General features: G+C 39.6%; 1 protein-coding gene across 5 annotated transcripts in view; it reads right to left on the bottom strand.

Moving 5' to 3' along the window:
* Window positions 1-23,146, bottom strand: part of SOBP (sine oculis binding protein homolog) — a 152,021-nt gene that overhangs the window by 113,280 nt on the left and 15,595 nt on the right. For all 5 annotated transcript variants that reach the window (XM_065588308.1, XM_005287672.5, XM_065588310.1 and 2 more), the window contains exon 4: window positions 13,093-13,244. In XM_065588308.1, the coding sequence (XP_065444380.1) occupies window positions 13,093-13,244 (152 nt within the window). The remainder of the gene's footprint in view (window positions 1-13,092; window positions 13,245-23,146) is intronic.

Below are 23,146 nucleotides of genomic sequence, written 5' to 3'. Positions count from 1 at the left end.
AAAAATTAATTAGACTCTCAACTGGATTTTCTACAACCAAGATGAAGCTCACCAATCTATAATTCCTTTCTCTTCTTTTTTTAGAGATAGGCACCACACAAACAACTTTCAAATTTTCAGAAACAGTTGCCTGTTTTAATAATATATTGCATATCCTTGTCAATTTCTCTGCTATTTCACACTTTTATTTCCTTAGGAACACTTGGATGAATACCATCTGGTCCTGGTGATTTACTGCACTTGAGTTTCTGAAGTTGCTCCATAACTTCCTCCTTAGAGACTTCAATTTCTGTTAAGGCCACATTCTGATTTCCTGTGAAAAGTGCCCTTGGAATAGGAATTTTCTCATAATCTTTTACAGTAAAGGGTGATGCAGAAAATTAATTTGATTTTTCTGCTCCTTCACAATTTCTGACTGCCTTACTCACCACTTGGTGATTGAGAGGAGCTAGTCACACACACACACACACACCTTTCTTACTTCTAATGTGATTAGATATGTCCTTAATTTTCTAGATAACCTTGTACATTTGTCCTTTAGATCATTTCTTTGTCCTCTTTATTTCTAATGTATACTTTATCTGGTATATTTGTGTTTTAATCTACTTATGTTGCTTATGTAGAATTTCCACTTTTTTGAAGGATGTCTGTTTTGCCTTAAATGTGCAAAAATGTGGTATTTCCAGTACAAATGCCCCAGGGCCCTCTTAAGTCACTTTTCCCTATTTAAAAAAGCAAATGTTTCTCTTCCCTCTTGCTATGTGAAAGACCCACAGGAACAACAAGTAAACTGACTGACTTCAGGCAAAACAAGGAAACTATACACAAAGTGCTCTCAAACATACAAAGGACCTGATCCGAAGCTCATTAAACTCAGTGGAAAGTCTTCCATTGACTCCAGTGGGCTTTTCATGAAGCCCAAATAAGCAAACTGAAAAGCAGAGAACAATTTTTTCTCTAATCTCTTGTTACACTAATCATAGGTGTTATTTGTGACAGTCGTAGGTAACAAATTTTCTGAAAGGTGTGATTTTTAAGTTGACGGTGTCCCTTTAAGCTTATGTACTTCTCCGCTTAACCATGCCAGATTTACTCTTTCCTTTTTACTTTTTCTTTACTCAGAGGTATATGTACCATCTGTGCCTCTAATATGGTGTTCTTAAATAGCCTCCAGAGTGATTTGGTGGTTTTGTTTTTTTGTTTTTTACTTTCTTACTGTTAACCCTTTTCTTCATCTCTGTGGTTGAAAAGCAGACTATTATTGTATTGATCATTTGCTCCTCCAAACCACAATGTGCCACTCAACCATTTAACATTGAGTAGTTAAAATCAACAATTATTATTGCATTGTAAGATTTCACTATTATTTATTTAATCTCTTTCAATATACTGACTTTCTTCTTGTGTTTTTCCTAACCTGGGAATGTAGCACACTCCAACTGTAAGGGTTACAATTCTATCACCTGAGATTTGTAGCTAATGAGATTTCACCCCATGGTCATCTCTACTTTGCAGTGATCTTTCAATAATATCTAAATGGTGGCCTCCTTTTTTTTAATCTAAATTAATCCTTCTAGCCTAAATTTAGTTTTCATGACCTCTCTTCCATGTCATTAGTATAGATGTACACCGGAGATATGAAGTCCTGGAAGCTAAGTTAATACTGAAAGGGCTCATCTAGACCAGGAGTTCTCAAACTGGGGGTCAGGACCCCTCAGGGGGTCACGAGGTTATTACATGGAGGGTCGCGAGCTGTCAACCTCCACCCCAAACCCCGCTTTGCCTCCAGCATTTATAATGGTGTTAAATATATAAAAAAGTGTTTTTAATTTATAAGGGAGGGGGTCGCACTCAGAGACTTGCCATGTGAAAGGGGTCACCAGTAAAAAAGTTTGAGAACCACTGATCTAGACTGTCTCCACTACCTACACTCAAGATCCTACCTCAGGATCAATATCCGAATTAGTTGTTACATGGGTTCCTCCTGCATTGCTCATGCAAGGGCCCGACAGAATTCTAGTCCCTGTCCAGACTAATCCCTGCTCTAACTCCTAAAATACATGGAGGAGAAGCTATAGTGTCACTCTCTCAAGTCGCATATACCAGCCAACAGAGCTGGCCTTCACCTGAGTAACTTCATCTATTTAAATTGAATTGCATGGATGTATATGGGGGGAGAATTTGCCCTGACATTTTCTAGTTAAGGAGTAAAATAAATCGAAAACATCTGAAACCACACAAAAAACACAGATTTTTTATGACTGTGTCTAAAAATCATTAAAAAGATGAGTGCCTTTACTTTAGATACAAAATTGCATCCAGGCTGACGACTTAAAGAATATGTTTATGTTCAGTCCAATTTAAATTCAAATGGATGAGTTATAAATGCTTGAGTTTGTAATAGAGAACATCCTGTAGCTGAACTTAGCTGACCAGCAAACACTCTTCTACTACTAACAGACTGACGTTCCAGAGCTAAAATAGTTGCCATTTTTGAAGCTTTTACCATATAAAACTTTCCTTGTTTCTCCATCAGGTTTGACACTTACAGATCAAGCACTGATTGATCTTATAGTGTACGGGGAGATTTTGGCAAACCAGTAAAGTGCCTGAACCCACTATTGCTTATTGCTAAAAGCAGCCAAGTCAGCAGGATTAGTTTATCCAAGGAAGAAGGGAAGGGGGTTTTGGGTGCCACAGAAAGAGCAGCTTGACCCCACGTCCTTCCTGATAAGAACTTTGTTGAAGTTGCTGATATATGCATTTTAGAAGAGCAGGATGTGCCCTCAGGAATGTGTCTAACCGGGTCTCAAGGTTGCAAACTCTGGGAAAAACCCACACCTGATTAATCAATAATCAGAACAAAACCTCTTGCTGGACCATTGAAACTGCTTGCTTAACAAGTCTTGTTTAAGGGACATGTCATTGTGTTACTAATATATAAAATAAGGGGGGAAAGTTTGAGGTACTGGGACTCTTCAGGACTGGACTCTCCCTCTGGATACATCTTGTGTTCCCCACCGGCAGCCACTGTGCCACTCAAGAGCCACATTCAGCTTCAGTAATTATCGAGGGTTGGGGGTGTTTTACTAATCTGTTGCAGACATGTGTAAGTGCTGGAGACTAAGTAAAGTTTAGCTTTAAGTGAAAGCACTCCTGTGTTGTCCTGTTTGTGCCAGCCATCTATCGGTTGGATGGCCCTGTCTCCCCTGATTTATTTCCTGACACCACCTCGCACAGAGTAAAAGTTACCAAGAGCTTCGGGTTGAAAGAACCCCAGGTAACAATAGGGGTTGGCCTACTTTGACTTACACCTTTCTGTTACTTGGTTTTCCTGTTATACCCCTCAGCATAAGGGGCCAGAAGGTGTAAGCTACATCACTTGTTCCTTTAAATCCACTTAGATTCCCATCTTAATATGACCCCAGTATCTCTAGGAAAAAATATTTCTCCATTTCAGAAGAAACCTTACATTTTAGTTTCTAGGTTAAAAAAGGTTTCAAAAACTTTTAAAATTAAGGGCCAGATCCTCAGCTCCATTGACTTCTATCTCTCCAGTAGAAATTGCTACTAGAAATTGCTAAGGTTTTAACTAATGAGGATAGTATTGAGGTATTGACATGTGCTATTGGAAAACTTTAAAACTGGAAATTACTTCCACCTTCATCCGAGTTCAAGGGTTTTACACCACTTTTCTTTTTAGGGTTTTATGCTGATGTCCACCACAGCACTATCAGAGCAGGAGGCTACAAGAGTTTCACTTAACTCGTGTGCTCAGTAAATTGCAGTATCTCAAACATTTTCCAGAATTCATAGTGGGTGGGTCCCGTACACAGCATTATGGCTAGTCCAATAACCGTTTTCAAAACATGAGTTTGTTGAAATTTTTTTCAATAAATATAATTAAACTACTTTGTTTCAATATTTGTCCAACTTAATGAACTGAGTGACAAGTAAACTCATAAATTAATCCAATAATTTATTCAAATGGCATGATATTTTTAAAATAGAATATCTGATTTAATATTTTCTGCTTTATTTGCCCAGCTCTTCTCAGCACTAATGATAAATGTGTACATTGAGAATAGAGAAAAATGCATCAAATATACTTTGTGCACCTTAGATTTAAATGTCTTTATATCCATCCTAAGTTTTCATCATAGTAAACAATATTTTCTATATTGAGCCTGAACTGACAGAGTGGAAACAGAGCTGAAGACCGGTTATATTATTTCATATGATGCTACGGTAACCCGAACTAATCTGAACTGATGTGAGCTGAGATACTGGAACAGGGGACGAAAGCAACGTGTTATTGAACAACTGTCTCTGTCTAACTGAAACATAACTGAGCCAAAGAAGTTCAGAGATAAAGTAAGGCTTTTTGAGTCATCTGGATTTGAAATAAAAAAATCCCATGAGGTGATACAATAAATGTTCTTGGCAGAGACAGTGAAGCCTATCTTGCCAAACTTCTTAATGCAGCAAAACATACATCCGTCACCTCCACAAATTCCTACTCCATACACATTCTTCTTGAGAGGTTTAAAATACTTCAAGTAAGCATCTTAGTAAAATTAAAATAACAGGAATGAGAAGCAGGGTTTCTTTCACTGTGAAAATGTAGCCAATAAACAATGGCTTCTTCCATGTCTTAAACTTCATTATTAAAATGTCATAGCACCCTCATATTTAAATCTGTCCCAGCTGCTAAAATCACATAGACCCAGTGTATGACAATGATAAAAGCTTATCCAGACATGTCATAATGAAATTAGTTTGTTGTTACATGTGTACATAAACAAAATCTATTACTGGCAATACAAGTACTTTAGCTGTTCGGAAGAGATGTGAGGACACCTCAGATAAACGAGTCAACTCATTTGAATGAAATGCCCATTGTCCAAGAGACAGTATATCCTGAACTCATAATTAACACATTAATCTCTCTATAACCAAAGTAGCCAGAATGCAATATGACCTGAGATAATGTGATTTGGTGGTTAAAATTAAAAGCAAACACAGCTTTTAATTGGATTGCATACCTGCTAGTAACTCAGACAATGGGAACTTGATTCAGATTTATGGTATTAAATGGCAGCAGATGGACAGTAAAATGTCCACTACCTCCAATAAGCCATTGGTGGCCTCAGTCAGGTGCTGGTGCATTTCTTCATTAGAGATGCTAACACATTATACTTTCATGTTGATGAGCATGGGGAGATAGTGACTGATGGTACCAAAGGGTTAATTTGGGATTTCACTCCTCTCTTCTAATCACAAGTAGAATCTTAGCCCCTTGGAAAGGGTTTTATCGGACTTCTGATTATGTTAATTTAATAAATAAAAAAGCCTGCAGATGAGATCTAGAGGGAAATAATCTCCATCCATCTTGATGACCCCATGCATCTCTTGGTGGGACAGGGATTGCCTCATACCTCAGTAATCTGCTCCATTTTGGGATGCACTGCTCCAGACCTTTGGTCCCTATCCTGTAGAGCCTTCTACACTCCCACAGGCTCTTAATCTATTCTGCTCATGACAATTTTCTTCTCCCCTCTCTCCAGAGATTTCATCAAAAAGCTTGCAGGCATGCCCCACACTTTAAAATATTTCCTCTCCAAACCCAGTTTCCTATCTGCATTTGTTCATCAGTATTATATTATATCCCAACATAGCAATGGAGAGTAGTTTGGTTCCCCAGAGCTTTAGGAAGAATCCTTTGTTTCCTATAATGAACTGGAAACCCTGCTCTCTCTCTCTCGCTCTCTCTCTGTAAAGCAGCATCCCCAGTAGAAGCAGGCCTGTGAACTGCTTCTTAAATTACACTTCTCTACAAAATCTGTAAAGCCAAGCAACGGCAATTCCATGCTAACTGGGCAGACCACCTGCACTACTGTGACCTTTCTCAATACCTAATTAAAACAAGGTGAATCGGCAGGAAAAATATTGATTTGCTGTTCATATTCCCATGTGTTTCAAAGCTTATGTTAGAAAAGGAACCTTAAAATGTAAAACCTGAGCTTTTTAATGTCATGGGACATTAACTGCCTTATATCTATTGAAACAATTTCCAAAATTTTCATGAATGATAGTCACTTCGCAAATTAAATTGTGCAGATGTCTGGGGAAAAAAGGGAGCAGACAATTTTGTCATTATTCTTTGACTTAATAGCAAGATAGTTAAATATTTCTTATGCACTGTTAGGCTGCATAATTAAGCCTGAAATCAAGAGAACTTTCTCTGACGATTTTCAGTATTAATTTGGGGGCAAACAATAATCTATGTTTACTCAGAGTTATGTGTGTGTATTTTAATCATATAGTGGTGTACATTAATTAGCCAATACAATCTGAAAGTGAAAAGAATTATCTAACGTAATATTACTCAGCACTAGATAAATGTGTATTACTTTTGAGGGCCCCAATTGTTTTGCTGACACTAATTCTCATTACACAACTAAGACAAAAATTCCCATAGTACAAAATGCATCATTTTCAGCATTTCATTCCAATGCCACAATGGAAATACCACTTGCCAGTCTTTCCACCTTGAAGTGGCGGGAGGAGTAAAGCTGGATTCTCTCTGTCTCCTGAATGTATTACAGCCCTCTGGACTGGAAAAGGGAGACATGTTTTTAATGCCATATGAGCCTCACTAGACAAGTTACCTGGCTACCTGTGCTACTGGTTCATTTCAAGTATTGTAGATCAGTATTCCACACAAGGAGAGAAAATTATAATTATTTACATTTCCTTGTGTGACAAACTTTTAGTTTTTGATTTATGTTTGTTTGTTTGTAGAAGTGAGATTTGATTACGCTGTAAACAAAAACATTTATCGTCTTTTTTTTCCCTGATCATAAGGCAGTGCAAAGCAGCAACAAGGTCAAGTGTAATAAACTGCCTGACAATTTTGCACTCACTCTCTCCCCAATACCCTAGTCAAATCAAGAAAATCAGTCTCTAACATATCTATGTATGGAGCTCATAACCTGTATGAATTCAGTCTTCATTCTAGGTAGAGCCGTTGGGTCAAAATACATTTGTTTTCTGACCCATTGATTCAATAAACTAATTTTAAAAAATAATCTTCTCAGGCTTCAGACTCAGTGGTCCAATCATGAATCCAATATTTTCTTTAAATGTAATATCCTGAAACTTGTGGACCAGTGCGTTTGCTATAGAATAATAGAATATCAGGGTTGGAAGGGACCTCAAGAGGTCATCTAGTCCAACCCCCTGCTCAAAGCAGGACCAATTCCCAACTAAATCATCGCAGCCAGGGCTTTGTCAAGCCTGACCTTAAAAACCTCTAAGATTCCACCACCTCCCTAGGTAACCCATTCCAGTCCTTCACCACCCTACTAGTGAAAAAGTTTTTCCTAATATCCAAACTAAACCTCCACCACTGCAACTTGAGACCATTACTCCTTGTTCTGTCATCTGGTACCACTGAGAACAGTCTAGATCCATCTCTTTGGAACCCCTTTCAGGTAGTTGAAAGCAGCTATCAAATCCCACCTCATTCTTCTCTTCTGCAGACTAAACAATCCCAGTTCCCTCAGCCTCTCCTCATAAATCATGTGTTCCAGCCCCCTAATCATTTTTGTTGCCCTACGCTGGACTCTTCCCAATTTTTCCACATCCTTCTTGTAGTGTGGGGCCCAAAACTGGACACAGTACTCCAGATGAGGCCTCACCAATGTTGAATCGATCTGCTGGCAATGCCCCTACTTATACAGCCCAAAATGCCATTAGCCTTCTCGGCAACAAGGGCACACTGTTGACTCATATCCAGCTTCTCATCCACGGTAACCCCTAGGTCCTTTTCTGCAGAACTGCTGCCTAGCCATTTGGTCCCTAGTCTGTAGCAGTGCATGGGATTCTTCCATCCTAAGTGCAGGACTCTGCACTTGTCCTTGTTGAATCTCATCAGGTTTCTTTTGGCCCAATCCTCTAATTTGTCTAGGTCCCTCTGTATCCTATCCCTACCCTCCAGTGTATCTACCACTCCTCCCAGTTTAGTGTCATCTGCAAACTTGCTGAGGGTGCAGTCCACGCCATCCTCCAGATCATTAATGAAGATATTGAACAAAACAGGCCCCAGGACCGACCGTTGGGGCACTCTGCTTGAAACCGGCTGCCAACTAGACATGGAGCCATTGATCACTACCCGTTGAGCCCAACAATCTGGCCAGCTTTCTATCCAACTTATAGTTCATTCATCCAGCCCATACTTCTTTAACTTGCCGGCAAGTGTGCTGCTATGTGCTGCTGTGATTCTTGGACTTATATTGGCTGGTCTATAGAATGAAATCTATAAGGAAGGGAGCACTGGAACAGGTTTAAATCTAAATCTGTTCTTTTAGAAACATTAGTATAAAAAACTTTCTTCCTTGCAACATTGCTTTTAATTGGTATTATTATGCACAACAGGTTATCATTATGCACTAGTTCATTATTTACATTTGACTCTGTATAGCAGACAAAACAGGAACAAGAGTTCAGATGCAGAAACAATCTAAACATTTAATCTCTCTGCCTAAAGAGGTAGAAAAAATACTGAACTTGCTTTTATTCATTTATTATTAGTAATTTAGACAAGAGTCATATTGTGGTTGGGTCTCACTATATTTATCTGTCATATATACCTGCACTGCTGCTGCAGCACAAGGTTGAGGATTGCTACCCAGGTGCTGCTGTTCTACAAGCCCTCTGTGACAAAATTCATGGAGAATCAATACATACCTATGACTAAGGCATTAGGGTCCATACAGCAATGTAAGTGCATTCCATAGTCTAGCAATGATTCCTGTTATCCAGACTATTGTAACTCTTGGCAGGAATAGTACATGTGAGGGTGGAGGTGGTGTTGTAGTGTGCATGCAACTATGCACCTCCAACATACAGCTGCACATTAATGGTGCTTTTGTAGAGTTTGTGTGCCTTCCTTATAGATTTCATTCGATAGGGTGATTTCAGCTGGTTTCCTCCCAGAATTTAACCCAAATGGGAATTTGTAAAGAGAGCAGCACATCAGAGCCTACATTTTCCAAATGTATTGGAGAGGATTTTTGTTTTATTTAAATGTTGAGATAATCTTAATTCTATATGCAGCAATTGGTATTAAAATGTGTATAATTTGCATCATTATTTTATAATATTTTGAGACATGAATGATGATTTATTCTTTACTGTTTGAACAGTCCTACAGTTTTAAGCAAGTGCTTATTACAGCAGTTCTTAGCCAGGGTGGGAGCGGGGAAGACTGCTTATACAATCCATTAGGAAATTCAAGCCTTAAATGAAATGACCACAAAGTCCTATCACCTCACTGAAATACAGCAGCTGTACATATTTATTGTAATACAACACTATATTGTTGCAAAGATATGCTGTTTAAAACATGCATAAGGCAGGTGAAATGTGACCATTTTACTCCTGTTTGAAAAATGAGAAGCTGTAGAGTGGTGTAACTTTTCAAATACATAAATAAACATTAGACTCGTGGAGAAGACAGGTACATGGCCAGACTAGTAATAAGAGTTTAAAGGTTACTGGGTATACCTGAAACTTTTGCAACCTTGTTACTTGTAAATTCTGGGGAAGGTGAAGAGCTGTTTAAACTAAAGGACAATGTTGACACTAGAGCAAATGGATATAAACAGACCATGAACAAATTCAGGCTGGAAATTAGATGAAGGTTTCTAGCCATCAGAGGAGTGAAGTTCTGGAACTGCCTCCCAATAAGAATTCTGGGGGCAAACTATGTAATGAGTTTAAAGGGAGGGCTGACAAATTTATGAGTGGGATTGCATGATGGGGTTGCTTCTGATGTGAGGGTGGGGGCAGAACTTGAGAGCCCTGGGGGTCCCTTCCAGTTTATGTTTTTAATGGCAGGGTTCAGCCAGTCACCTGCAAGGGTCAGGAAGGGATGTTTTTCCCTGCAAAGTATTCTGGGTTTTTTTGGTCTCCTTCTTCTGAAGCATCAGAGACGACCATCACAGCAGACAGGACACTGGACAGGGTGAGACAGTGCTCTCAGTAAGCATTCTCTCTCAGGTGCTTGGCTGGCTGGCTCTTGCTCACATGCTCAGCATCTAACTGATCACCATCAGAGGGGTCAGGAAGGAATTTTCCCCCAGGCTAGATTGGCAGTGACCTTGGGGTTTTTCACCTTCCTCTGCAGCACATAGAGTCAGTCTCTTACTGGGATTAAATGGGGCTATTTCATTTCGGGGAGGGGGATAGCTCAGGGGTTTGAGCATTGGCCTGCTAAACCCAGGGTTGTGAGTTCAATCCTTGAGGAGGCCATTTAGGGTTCTGGGGCAAAAATCTGCCTGGGGATTAGTCCTGCTTTAAGCAGGGGGTTGGACTAGATGACTTCCTGAGGTCCCTTCCAAACCTGATATTCTATGATTTAATCAATTCCCTGTTGAACTCTCCTGAACCTGCCTAACTTCAATAGCAGCATTAACATTCCCTGAGTATTGCATCCTGTGATTGTTCATATTGAACACTATGAATATAGAGGTGATAGAATGTTCTAGATTGAAAATAATGTGTGGACCAGGTTCAGGTCTCAGTTTCACTCATGCAGCCACAGGCTCTCACAGGTGTAACCGAGGGTGGAATTTGGTCCTTTAACTTAAAGAAGGCTTTTAGGCAATGATCCAAATGCTGTCAATTGTGTTGCCTTGCCATATCTTAATTCCTCAAGGCACATGGAAAAGTAGGACACATGTTGATCCTTAATATTTACAGAAGAAAACCCAGTTACTGTTGTGACTTGTTTGAGAGAAGTGTAGAGCAACTTATTGTGGTGAAATGTGCATTTAAAAGAATAAGAACTTCTTTTGTTCTTGAGATCTACAGAAAAGAGTTAGACTGTATGCAGAGGTTTCTGTCTGAGGAGAGATTCAAAATATTTGGGACTGTTTAGTTTAGAGAGGAGACAAACAGATGTGATATGATAAGATGTCTAATACAAAGAATGAATGGTACAAAGAAGGTAAATTGGGCACTTCACTTTACCCTTTCCTATAATACATGAACAAGGGGACATCCAACAAAACTGACAGGAAACAAATTTAAAACTGGTAAAGGGAATATTTATTTACACAATACATGATTAATCTGTCTCTCTGATGGCCACAAAATATAATTGGATCCTATTCTCTTAGTCATAACAGGATGACACATTGATATGGATAATGACAACATCCACAATTACATTAAGTAGAATCTTTTTAAAAGGTTTTTTAGATGGGATATAAGCCCCCTGCTTCATGGCATAAGCCAAAGACTAACACATGGGTTGTAGGCCCCACTGTGGATTAGTAATTCCATAATTGTCCTCTATAGGATTTATTGCTGCTTCCTCTAATACATCTGGTACTGGCCATTGTCAGACATACAATACTGCACTAGATGGACAACTGGCAATTCCTATGTTCCTGTGTGTTGCTTTACTCAAGTAAATCCTGCCATTGGAAGCCAGAGGAGTTGCAGCTCAATAAGAAGTGCAGGACAGGATCCTTCGTTACACCAGGGAGCTTACAGCATGCACACTTGTGCATATTCGCGCACACACACACAGGGGTACTTCACTGTCCATGATCTGAACATCCAATTCTATAAACCATCTTACATGAAAGAAATTTACTATGTTCATGTCAAAATGTGGAGTATCTTAGATGCATTTCTCCCTACCCACCCCACGTCCTCCAAATAAAGAGAGATAAACACTACACTTCACAGAAGCTTCCACATGATTGTTTAACTTGCCTATCTGCTCCAGTAAACATTATGAGCTTGATTCTCAAAGACTGCCACTAAAATTCCACTCTGCTGATTTTTGCAACCTAATTCTTTAGGCTTTTCTGGGGGCGGAGTGGGGGGGACAGAATGATGTGACCCAAATTTATAAAGGAGGGTAATTTGCAGCTACAATGTTTCTTGCGTCTAAAATCCTTTTTTTTTTTTTTTTTTACCATAGATTGCAAGTATCAGATGGGGGGGGAATTATTTTTAAGATGACAAACTTCAAATGTTCTGCAGCATGAGGGAAAAATATGCAGGTTTAATAAACAAAAATGTGAAGAATTTTATGAATAAATAAAGCTTTCTAGATCAATGAGTCTCACCCAAGGACTCCTCTATTACACTAATAAGTATCAAACTGCCATAGCTATTTTTTTGTAACAATTAGAAGTTGGTGTGTTTTGCAGGGATGGGGAGGTTTGTTGTTTGTTTTTTATAACAGAAACACCCTATATTCTGCTGCACAAACCAGCTGCTAAAATAAAGTACAGGGCACTTTCAGTCACTGCACTTTACAGATTAGAATAATTTTTGTGGTCATTTCACTTTGGGAAATCAAGCCAATATTAGAATTCCATTTTAACTTGAGATAAAATGATCTTTCAGATCACTGGAAACAGCCTCGTGCTATGATAGATGGTTTTGTCACTGCTTACCCCACACAAAACACCAAAATGTCTGAGCTTTTTTAAAGCAGTAGGTCCATAATTGTTTACATTTGAAGATAAACTTTAAAAGCATGAAACTAAGGTCCTGATCCAAAGCTCACTGAAGTCATTGCCTTCACTGCACTTTGGATCAGGGCCTAACTGCATATGCCATCGCCAATGATCCTGCTGCCACTGAAATCAATGACAAAACTTCTCTTGACTTCAGCTGTGCAAGATATAGCCACCTACCAAAAATAAGACTTGTATGTCTACCTCCCTATGCACAGCTATGAAGATCCCTCCCCTAGTCTTACACATAGAGCAAATATAATAAGATTCCAAAGCAAAACCATCATTCTTATTTTATAGTGCATTATTACTATCGTCTAATTAAATTCATCCACCCTCACAGAACTAAGGCATTAAGCTGAGGGAAACTGAGAAAACAGGTTACACATTAGTAAGGGGTGATAGTCCAACAAACAATACATATGGAAAGGTAAAGGGAACAGACAAAACAGAAAGAACCAAAAAAAAAAATTTTTTTTTTTGCTAGCTACGAAATGAGACCCGAGCTAGGCCTGTGTAGGGTTACATCTTTCTTTGGCTCTCTTACCTTGTTTCTCTTGAAGTATGCTCTTCGGCAAGCTGCAAAGCACTTCTCACTGCAGAAGCATTTCACTTCACTTCCCATACTCAGGGAATAGCGCTTGATTCCCACTTTCTGGCACCAGGCACACATTATTTGTACATTTGACACATCATCTTCTACAACAAAAATATAAAAATAATGTTTATATCAGATGCAAACACCCAATCAGACATCTACGCACTCAACCTCAGAACTCTATTGCAGTAACTTTGTCTTCCTCACTCTTTGTGAGCAGAACGAGGCAGGCTTGTGATTAACTACTTGTTCCCTAGGCAGCTGGTATCCTGTGCCAACCAGGCCAGGAGGCTGACAGAACTTCTGAAATGGATGGAAAAGATTATAATAAAAAATAGTGCATCACTGAAAAGCTCTGGAGGTCCTTGGGGCTTTTTAGCATGTTTAAGAAAGTGCCTAACTGTATTTATTAAACCAGTAACCAACACTAAAGACCAATGTGACTAATGCTGTTACATTCCCATTACTTAAAATCCATTATCAAGAGCCTCAGAGGAATTCTGCTCAGCAGCTAGTTGATAAAATACACATGGAAGCTACCGTACCAGAGTAATGTAATGAGGGCCCTTACAAACAGGATTCTAAATGGGATGTGAGGAAGGAAAAGGAAATGCCCCATTTGGGTGTTGATTCCAAATAATGACTAGAAGAGAATGGGAGGAGGTTTACTCCAAGTAAGATTGACACAAAAATACATATTTGAGTGAGAGGGGAGATGCCTAATTGTGTTATTAAAATCTGCAAAGTGATTCTTATCAGGGTTGAGTACATTTTAACTCACCAAGAGTTCTCTAAGATGTGCTATTTGACCCTGTTTTGAGTTCTTCTGACATGTATGTGGAGATTTAACTTTTTAATGTTTACATTAATTTTGGTGTTATTTCCCTGAATTTTAGGGAGATCATTTCAATCATTCATAAGAAAGTGAGTGCAGCTTTGTACTTGATGCCATTTTCCTCACCTCACAGTCCTCATTCTCTTTCCAGTATTTCTCATGTCTCTATTCTAATTTGGTAAATATTTTCTAGCAACCATCTTATACTGATTTAATCATTTCTGTTCTCTAGAGCCTCCAACTTCTTTCCCCAATTACATTCTTCTTTCCCCAATTACATTCTTAGCTCTTTGTGCTGTTATCTACAGTTGTTCCTGTCTATCTAGAGTATGGAAGTACCTAGACTGTTGCTTTAAATTGGATTCATATAGTCAAGTGCAAGAAAATTCCCCATAATAATAAGACTTACATAGCACTTTTCATCTTCAAATCCTGGCAACGCTACTGTGAGGTCTGTATTCTTATCCCCATTTTATGGAAGGGGAAACTGAACAGTTAAGTTACTTGCACAAAGCAATACAATAAATCAATGGCAAACCCATGATTTAGGACTAAGGATTCTATTCCTATATCCAGTCCATTAGACAACATGACCTTTCAGTCACTGATATTAACTATTGTCTGATTTCTGGGGGGTGGGAGGGGAAATCCCCAAAAGACTAATTGTTAAAGCAATTTACTGTCCAGGAGTGATGGAAAGTTCATGATTCAGAGAGCCTGCCATACAGTCATCCCATTTCCCTGTAAAGGATTGGTTTTGAAGCAATGTCATCATTCTGCAAAATTATTGGCAAACTAATTTTTAGTAGAATGATTTGGCTCCTTCCCCCAGCTATCGTAACACAGAACTACGTGCTGCATTTTATTCACCTTAACAGAATAAATATTGCCAGTTTAATAATGTTTTTCCTTCCACAAATTGTGTCGTGATTTGTAGTTACAAATAAAATTGTACAATGTAAAAAACTTGACCTTTTAATTTGAATCAGACTGTACACCTTTAAAACTATATTTAAGGCCAAGCCATAATTTAGATTTGTGTTTAATGTGCTATAATTATGACATTTTAGCACTTACTCTTTAGAGTGGGATTTGCCAAAATCTCATAAATGTTCTAACATATTTGACATCAATGGAAATCAAAATACTTTGGGCCAAATTATAGCCAGCCATGCATGGGTTCAAGAAGCTCACACTGGGGGCAGTTATAATTTTGGCTGCAGGATGCTTTGGAGTACAGACTGGCAATAGGAGCTGCCTAGTGTTGTCATGGCCCTGGGCCTGCCCTGAGAACCAGCAGGGCTGTATTGGCAGCAGTACAAAGTACACCTATTCAAATGTGAGTCAAGAAGTGCTTTCCATCATGCTCCCCCAGAGCCACTGAAGGCAGTATGCCTTCACAAGGGCATTGTTTCTGAGAAAGTACAACTCCTTTCCCACTTTGGTGAACCTGCTCCTTTTAGAAGGCATCATTTTGCCCCGTTGAATTTACCTGGCAAGAGAAGAGCCGGGGAAGCAATAAAAACAAAGAAAAACCGCTTGCACCTCAAAACAGCAATGTGCAGCATTAAAATCACTGAATGTACTTGATATTTTCCCCTACCAATTTAAGAGTGTTAATTCTTAGAATGTTCTACAAAGCTCGAAAATGGAAGAGGTGCAGATGCTCCCTTTTGCAACAACCTTCATTAATGCTGAGAAGAGCTGAAAGGGGGAAACTCACCAGCTGAAAGCAGAGCTTAGCCTCTTTGAAAGTAATTGCTGGGAGCACTCACTTCCAAAGTACATAGGTTCTATAACAATGTGGTCTTGAAGAATGAGCACAAAATTCCAAAACAGGGGTTCTGAAACTATTCCATAGTGCGGGCCACATCTTAATAGAGAGAACCACTCACCCACCACCAGGAAGATCACCTATCCACCCACTTACAATCACCTCCCCTTGTGGCAAAACAGCAACTGCTTCCACGAGAAAAGTAATCCTGGGGGGCTCAGTTGTACTCAGTTTTTTTGCAGCCATGCAGGTGGAGTAAGGCTCTCCCATACCTCCTTGTGGGGCCATGTAAGGCCTTGCATTCAGCTCCTGGCATAGAGGGAAGAATAGAAGCTGCCCACTCCATATATATACTGTCCTCCTCTGTCTTAAATAAATCCCACTACAAGCTGGCCATCAAAACTAGCTGAGAGTGTATGCTTCATCCATAAAGGACAGTAGTAAAAGACTCCCACGCCCCAAACAGCAGTGGTGGAACTGTGGCTCAGGGATCTCTGAGGCACATGTTTCCTGGGACAAGGCAGCTAAGTCATCACCCTTTGCTCAGTGCTGTACCTTAAGGCACAATCTTACCCTAAGAAAGTATATAATGTATTTTTAACTTCTCTTAATTCAATTTACCAGGTGGAAATAAGTAAGTAAAGGAGCCAGTGCTATGTGATCAATCAGCTCTCCATGGACCACCAACAGGTAGGCCACAGACCACAGTCTGAGAACCTTTGTTCTAAAACAATGTATTTCTTTAGCTTTGAGTGAGTAGGGCAGAAAGATAAAGGTACACTGGATAAAATCAGGACAAGCGTAAAGCCAAGTGCTATGGTTTATGTGGCAGGATATGTGGATGAAAGCTGGGGGCCAGATTAAAGTTCCTGATTTGTGCACATATTTTCCTCTTCTTCATCAGTTACAAGACTGTATTGAGCTTGTGCAAATATTTAATAGGAACCTTACATAACAGGGTATTAACCTTAGTGGTTGAACAAGCAGAGTACAACTTTTAAAACAGCTAATAGTCCAGCCACTTCTGTAATTACAAAACAATGGCACTGGGAAATAAAACAAAAAATATCAATTAAGATTTTGTATAGTAAGAAACAGATCTTATTCTAAAAAGAAACTGGAATGCTCCAAAAACTGTAGTTTAAGTCTTCCATAGAAGTCAGGATTCCCATAACTTTTTCACAGACCTTGGTTTCATACTAAGACTAAATCCTTCAGAATTATCTTTACCAGATACTTGCCTTTCTCTTAGGAAAATGTATCAATAAATAGTATCTAGCGCACTCAGTGACAAGAGTTTACAGCAAGAACGCAGAAAAGAAGGGACTCTCAAACTGAACATGTTCAATTGGCTTGTCTATCCTCAATCTTTTCCAAAACTCTTATGTGATTACATTAGGCCGGGTCTACAATGAGTGTTTTTCCAGTATAACTATACCAGTATATTCTACTGACAAAGTGCTCCTAGTATGGACACAATGTATGCTGCCAAAACTGCATTTTGTATCAGTCTCGCTTATTTCAGACCACTTGTGCAAAATATGCTATCCTGGCAAAACCACAATTTTGCCAGTATGACTGCGTCTACACCTGTGGCTTTTGTGAGTACAGCTCTGTTGGTCAGGAATCACACTTCATAGCATCCCTGACTGACACAGGTATGATGGTAATGTCTGTAGTGCAGATCTGGCCTTCATATCATATTTTACAGTTGGTAAGACAAAGATAAAGTTAATTTTGGAAACTCTTCAATTGTTTTGCCAATTCTGTATTATTCCCTTGGGGTCCATTCCTGCAAGGTGTTTATCACCTCTTTAGAGGTGCTGAGCTATCCCAATATATTTTACACTCAACATTTATCAAAGGTAATGACAGTACTCTCAGGCATCAGACAAGCAAGATTTAGCACAGAGAAAGTAAGTAGTAACAAGTGAGTTTTCAGCAGAACATCCACACTGATGTTTTCTATAAACACACCAGGTATTAAAACCACACATTTCTTTCATTTACTGCTCAAGATCTGAATTTCCAGCCTCTATTTTAGTGAGATCTCAGCTCTTTGGAAGAGTTATTCTGGGAGTTCCAATCTTGTGTTTTTCTGCCCCTGGGTTATGTCATTACATGTTGAAAGAGTGCTCCCTGCAACTGCTGCACAGATAGTACTTATATACATCTCTTTATGGTTCTTAGCCTGTGTATTTTTCATAATGAACAATGCAATAAGCGCAGTATGTTTGCAGAGTTAAATCATGTTCCCAAAGGGACCAGTTTGTATAACAAGATAAAATTATCATATTATAATAACTAAATATGCATCAGGCTACAGCATGCTTCAATTAATCATCAAAAGTTTGCACTGTTTCTTTAGGTCTTAATTAAGCAGAATGGTGTTGGGGATTTTGTATGGTTGGTTTTGTTTTTCCCTTCAAACCAATGTGAAGGAGCTATCAAAAATTGTCCTTCTTAAAGCCACTAAGTAGCAGTTTTGGTGAATCCCTCTTATATGTAGTCAGAATATTGGGGTGGGGGAGGAAGGAACAGAAAGTAACCAAGAACAATAAGAGTAAATCCTTTCCTTATAGCTCTAACCCATAATCCAGGTAAACAAGCAGGGCCTATTGTATTAGCAGGATGAATTCCCTAAAATTATGATGCTAAATCCTGCTTGTTTTACCCACTGTTTATGACTACAACATTCTAATAATGTTATTTTAAGTTATCTGATCTGCACTTACAACACTAACTCTAGTTTCAAGAGTTTGAGGAAACTAAATGCAGTTAATGGCCCTGATCCTGCAATGAGCTCTGTGCAGGTGGTCCAAACAGTGGCGCTGGAACACTTTTAATAGTGGGGGTGCTGAAAGCCAGACCCCTTGCACCGTCCGCCCTCCCACCCAGAGCTGGGGCCAGGAGCAGGGCTGTGTCTCTGGGAGGGAGGGACCTGGCCAGGAGTAAGGGGGTTGAGGCTGGAGCCACAGCTGGGGGTGGGGATAGGGCCAGGAGTGGAGCCCCAGGAGTGGAGCCAGCAGCCGGGACCCTGCATAAAACCTGGGGGTGCTCCAGCACCCCACCCCACCCCGCACACCTAGCTCCCGTGCCTATGGGTCCAAAGGTTTTCATTTCATAAACTCCTTGAACCCCATTCAGCCTGGGGAATTTACAGCCTTCTAAGATTGTAAATTCTTTTAACCTTAACTGTTTTGCAAGAAGAGTTTCTAAACTGGCTAGGGCTATGCTGTTCAGGCACTGAAAGGGTTATGTCTGGAGAAGTAATGTATGGGACCTGGAACTTAAAAGGTTACAGCTGCAGGGACTGAGTAAGCTATAGAAGTGGTGTCTGTGCTCCAGCACTGAAAGATTTACACCTGGATGAAATGGTTAGGGGAAGCTGTACCTGTGATCTGGCACAGAAAGAGCTACACCTTCAGATAAACCAATGGGAAGAATAGGAGGGGAGCCATGAACTTCGGCATTCCCTGTCCTTCCTGAGATCCTCTCTTCAGGCCTGTTTCCTAGCCTTCCAGGCTCCGTCCCACTCAAGCCTTTCAGTAGCAGTGCCTACCTTCCTTTTCTCTGTTTTCCTATTCTTTCTCTCCTCGATGCTCCACCTACAAGCCAGAGACTTGCCCTTTAAAGGAATTTGGAGCCTACCTACCTTTAATGAGCACAAGTAATCTCCTGCTGCATCCTATTAGCCCCTAGCTGGGAGAGAACCATGAATTTTATTTAATTCACTGGGGCACACAGTCAACCTTTTTACCCTTTTTCAAGACTATTTTTTGCAATGAAAGGGACAAAATCTTATTTTTTTAAAGAATGAAATCTTAGATTCTCTAGCATCTGAAGTGTTAAAAATCAAACTTTATTAGCTGTACTGGGACCTGCCAGAATATGCATAATGGTTCATTCTGGAGTTCTCAAATCCTAAACCTCTAGCTTTCCATTGCAGACAATCAAATAAAACCAATTTGGATTTTCCAAACCAAGCAGCTTTTGAGATAAAATACTCCCTAGTCAGACTCCTCCAAAATAATTTTTCACACTCAGATGTTTAAAATGTCTTGTCTGACTAACCTCAATTTAAAAAAAAAAAATCTGGAGGTTTTTCTAGGACATCCATCACCACCATATCCAAGCAATGATCTTGTGACTAGATGACATGCTTGACAAATTTCAGGTGTTGAAAGCAGCATTATAAAACAGTTATGAGAAGGAAATCAGAAAAATGGCTTGTAATGGAAAGCTTGTTAAAACTGTAGCTGTGGAATCACTACAGTGACTCTATAATGTTTCCTTTTGAAAGTCAATCTCTTGAAGTAGGCAAAATGGTAAAAAGATTGGTAAAATGGAGTATCCCAGTTCTTTTAAAAGTTGTTTTGGGAAACCACTGCTTCCCTCTATTTTCTATGCCTGAGTTACGAGGCATATTCTCATATATAGCTCAATCAGAGCTAAATGTATAACACAAATGTATACTGGCATGTGGGCAGGATTTAAGCATGCAAGCACATAGGCACAGATTACAAGAGGAGTGTGGGAACTTCCTTCTTATTCATCACATGCTATTACAGTGCACGTGTGGACGTCACGATTTTCTTTCTGGCACAAAGAAAAAACACTCTGCTGACCAAAGAGAGCAAAAAGCATTGACAAGGTGCTGGAAGTCGAGAAGACTGGCAACTAGTGGCATCTTAAAACAACATAAAAACAACCTATTATCACTGTAAGCTAGATAATTGTATCTGAAAAAATGAATGTGGATAAATAACAAATAGACACATATAAAAGCTACATTAACGCTACTCATATCAGAGGGGTAGCTGTGTTAGTCTGAATCTGTAAAAAGCAACAGAGGGTCCTGTGGCACCTTTAAGACTAACAGAAGTATTGGGAGCATAAGCTTTCGTGGGTAAGAACCTCACTTCTTCAGATGCACCTGAAGAAGTGAGGTTCTTACCCACGAAAGCTTATGCTCCCAATACTTCTGTTAGTCTTAAAAGTGCCACAGGACCCTCTGTTGCTATTAACGCTACTGGACAGTACACATGTACCACATGGAAATGGTGAAAAAATTCAAGTGGGAACAGGATGCCTGTTCACCCTAAAGGAATATTAGTTCTGAAATACAAAGGAGGTGAAAACCAGCGATGGTAGCAGACAGGTACAAATGTCCAGTGTTGGCCCATGGACAAAATAGCCTAACAAACTCCATCAACACAGTCCTTCCAAATACACATACACAATTTTCAGAGACACTGAGTCATTTTGTAACCTTTTTCGATCAGCCTCAGGAGCCCAGAGAAGCCTTTGGTTAATTCCTTTCATTCATACAGAAAAGAAAACAGATTAATGGACTACAATAATTTCAAACAAAGAAAACAAGAGGAGATGACGTCAAGTAGTAAGCACAAGAAGAATCATGGTTGTGGAATTGTTAGAAAGTTAAACCTGCAATAGGAAAAATAGTAAAACATTGCTCAGATCAGTGTCAAATGAAATCAGAAGAGGGAATAAGAGTTGGAAAATAATGACCTGGGAGCCAGAGTATACTAACATTGAAACCACCTCAGTATATAAAATTAGGGCTAGTCCTGCAGCCATTATTTAAGCAAAACTGCCATTGAGCTGTGCCTGAGTAAGGACGGAAGGATTGGGAATACAGTTATGGGACCATGGGGAATTTAAATAGGTAATCTTGAAGTTAATTTTTACAACCAAGTTTATAAACCCTGGATAGAAAGCATTTTAAAATTCATCCCATACTTCTAAATTCTTCCTATAGCATTTGAATCTTGATAATTTTTACAGCACACATTTCTAGAGAGTCCTTAGGGCTAGAACTAATGTCTACTTTTATGCATTGCAGGTACTCTGTTATAATAATAATGAGTCTGAGTTACCTAAGTGCACTTGTAACAAAATTGTAAACTTCCATTCAAATATCCAGCTCTGATTAAGGATATAGCTCATTTATTTCTATAAAATACCTCTCTTAGTTATTCATCTTAGCATTCAAACATAACATTTCCTTCTTCCAAGTTTTCATGATTTTTTTTCAAATATACAGTTTTATAATCCGATTTAATGTCACTTCCAAAATCTAAACATGCTTACTTTACAGGACCCAGATATTAGAAATGCTTTTGTTTGGCCTCAGGAGACCTTATCTCCTTCACTCTGGTATTCTTTGGGCCACAATAATAGTGATAACAGTTTTGTAGGGTCAGACATTATACATCACACTTTTTTTTAAATGCCTTGATGGTTGCAAACCTTTCAGTGCAACAGCAGTCCTTATCATTTTGAAATTACCAAGTGAAGAAATGTGGTGCAGAGGAACAGAGCTGGCACCGTTCAAGGGCTTGGAGGATTTAAGATCCCTCCCAAAAAAATATAAACTATCGTGTGTGGGGGGGTGAATAGGAGATCATTTTATCCCTGTATTTTTGCCCTTTGGATGCTAGGTCAGCTCAGAAGCAGTCCTCCTTCCCTTTCATTGCTCCCCTTGACAACTGCTTCCCCACTCAGTGCAGCGTAGCAGGGAGCCAGCTGTTGTTTGAGCAGAGTCAAAGCTACTTAAAATAACTGATTTATTCTATAAAACAGAGGCATAGAGAAGAGGGTGGGGGAAGGAACGTTATTCCCTGCACCCCTGTGCATGCCCCAGGCACAATGGCAGTCCTTCTGCTCCCCTGCTGTTGCACCCCTTCCCGAAAGGGCCAAGACTCTGCCCCCCTCCCTCATATAGCCAGCCCCACATGGACTGGTTGGCAGCACATACTGCACCCAATACAAGGGGTGGCACAGTGGCAACGTTCCCCTTTTCTTGTGGAGCAATTGTGCTTCCAAAAGCTCCCTTTGGGGTGGGGCATCTCCGCACCTCCATTTGGGCTATGATGCCAGGCAATAAGGATCCAATCCAACATTCACTGAAATCAATGGAAAGGTTCCTACAGAATTCAATGGGTTTGGGATTGAATCCAAACTGAGCACGTAATCTAACAGGAAATGTTGATGTTGCCAACATATACACACAACTAAAGTGATGGTTCTTTACTTGGCCAGAATTCCATATCTGAGAGCATGAGGAGCTGCAGTTGGAGAACTGTTGAAGGGCCCTACCCTTTAGATTGAGAGTCAAAGGAAGTTTTAGATGTACAAGGAATGCTGTAAATGACCATAAAAGTGACAGCAAAAAACACTTGAGGATGCAACACTGGCACATATAAGCTAAATTCTAGACTAAAGCAATGTCATAGTAATAGGACTTGGTTGTGTTTGCCTGTAGTGGAACAATTCAGGGTGAGACACAATTGGGATCTTCAAGCTGTTCAGAGTGGCCCACAGAAGAAGCATTGGGGGTTTAGTACTCCATCAGTCCTACAGAGGCACAG

Source organism: Chrysemys picta, chromosome 3, assembly GCF_011386835.1.
Source record: "Chrysemys picta bellii isolate R12L10 chromosome 3, ASM1138683v2, whole genome shotgun sequence".
Classification (NCBI taxonomy): Eukaryota; Metazoa; Chordata; order Testudines; family Emydidae; genus Chrysemys; species Chrysemys picta.
The sequence above is the reverse complement of the archived record's forward strand: the minus strand, read 5'-3'. Positions and strand labels throughout refer to the sequence as shown.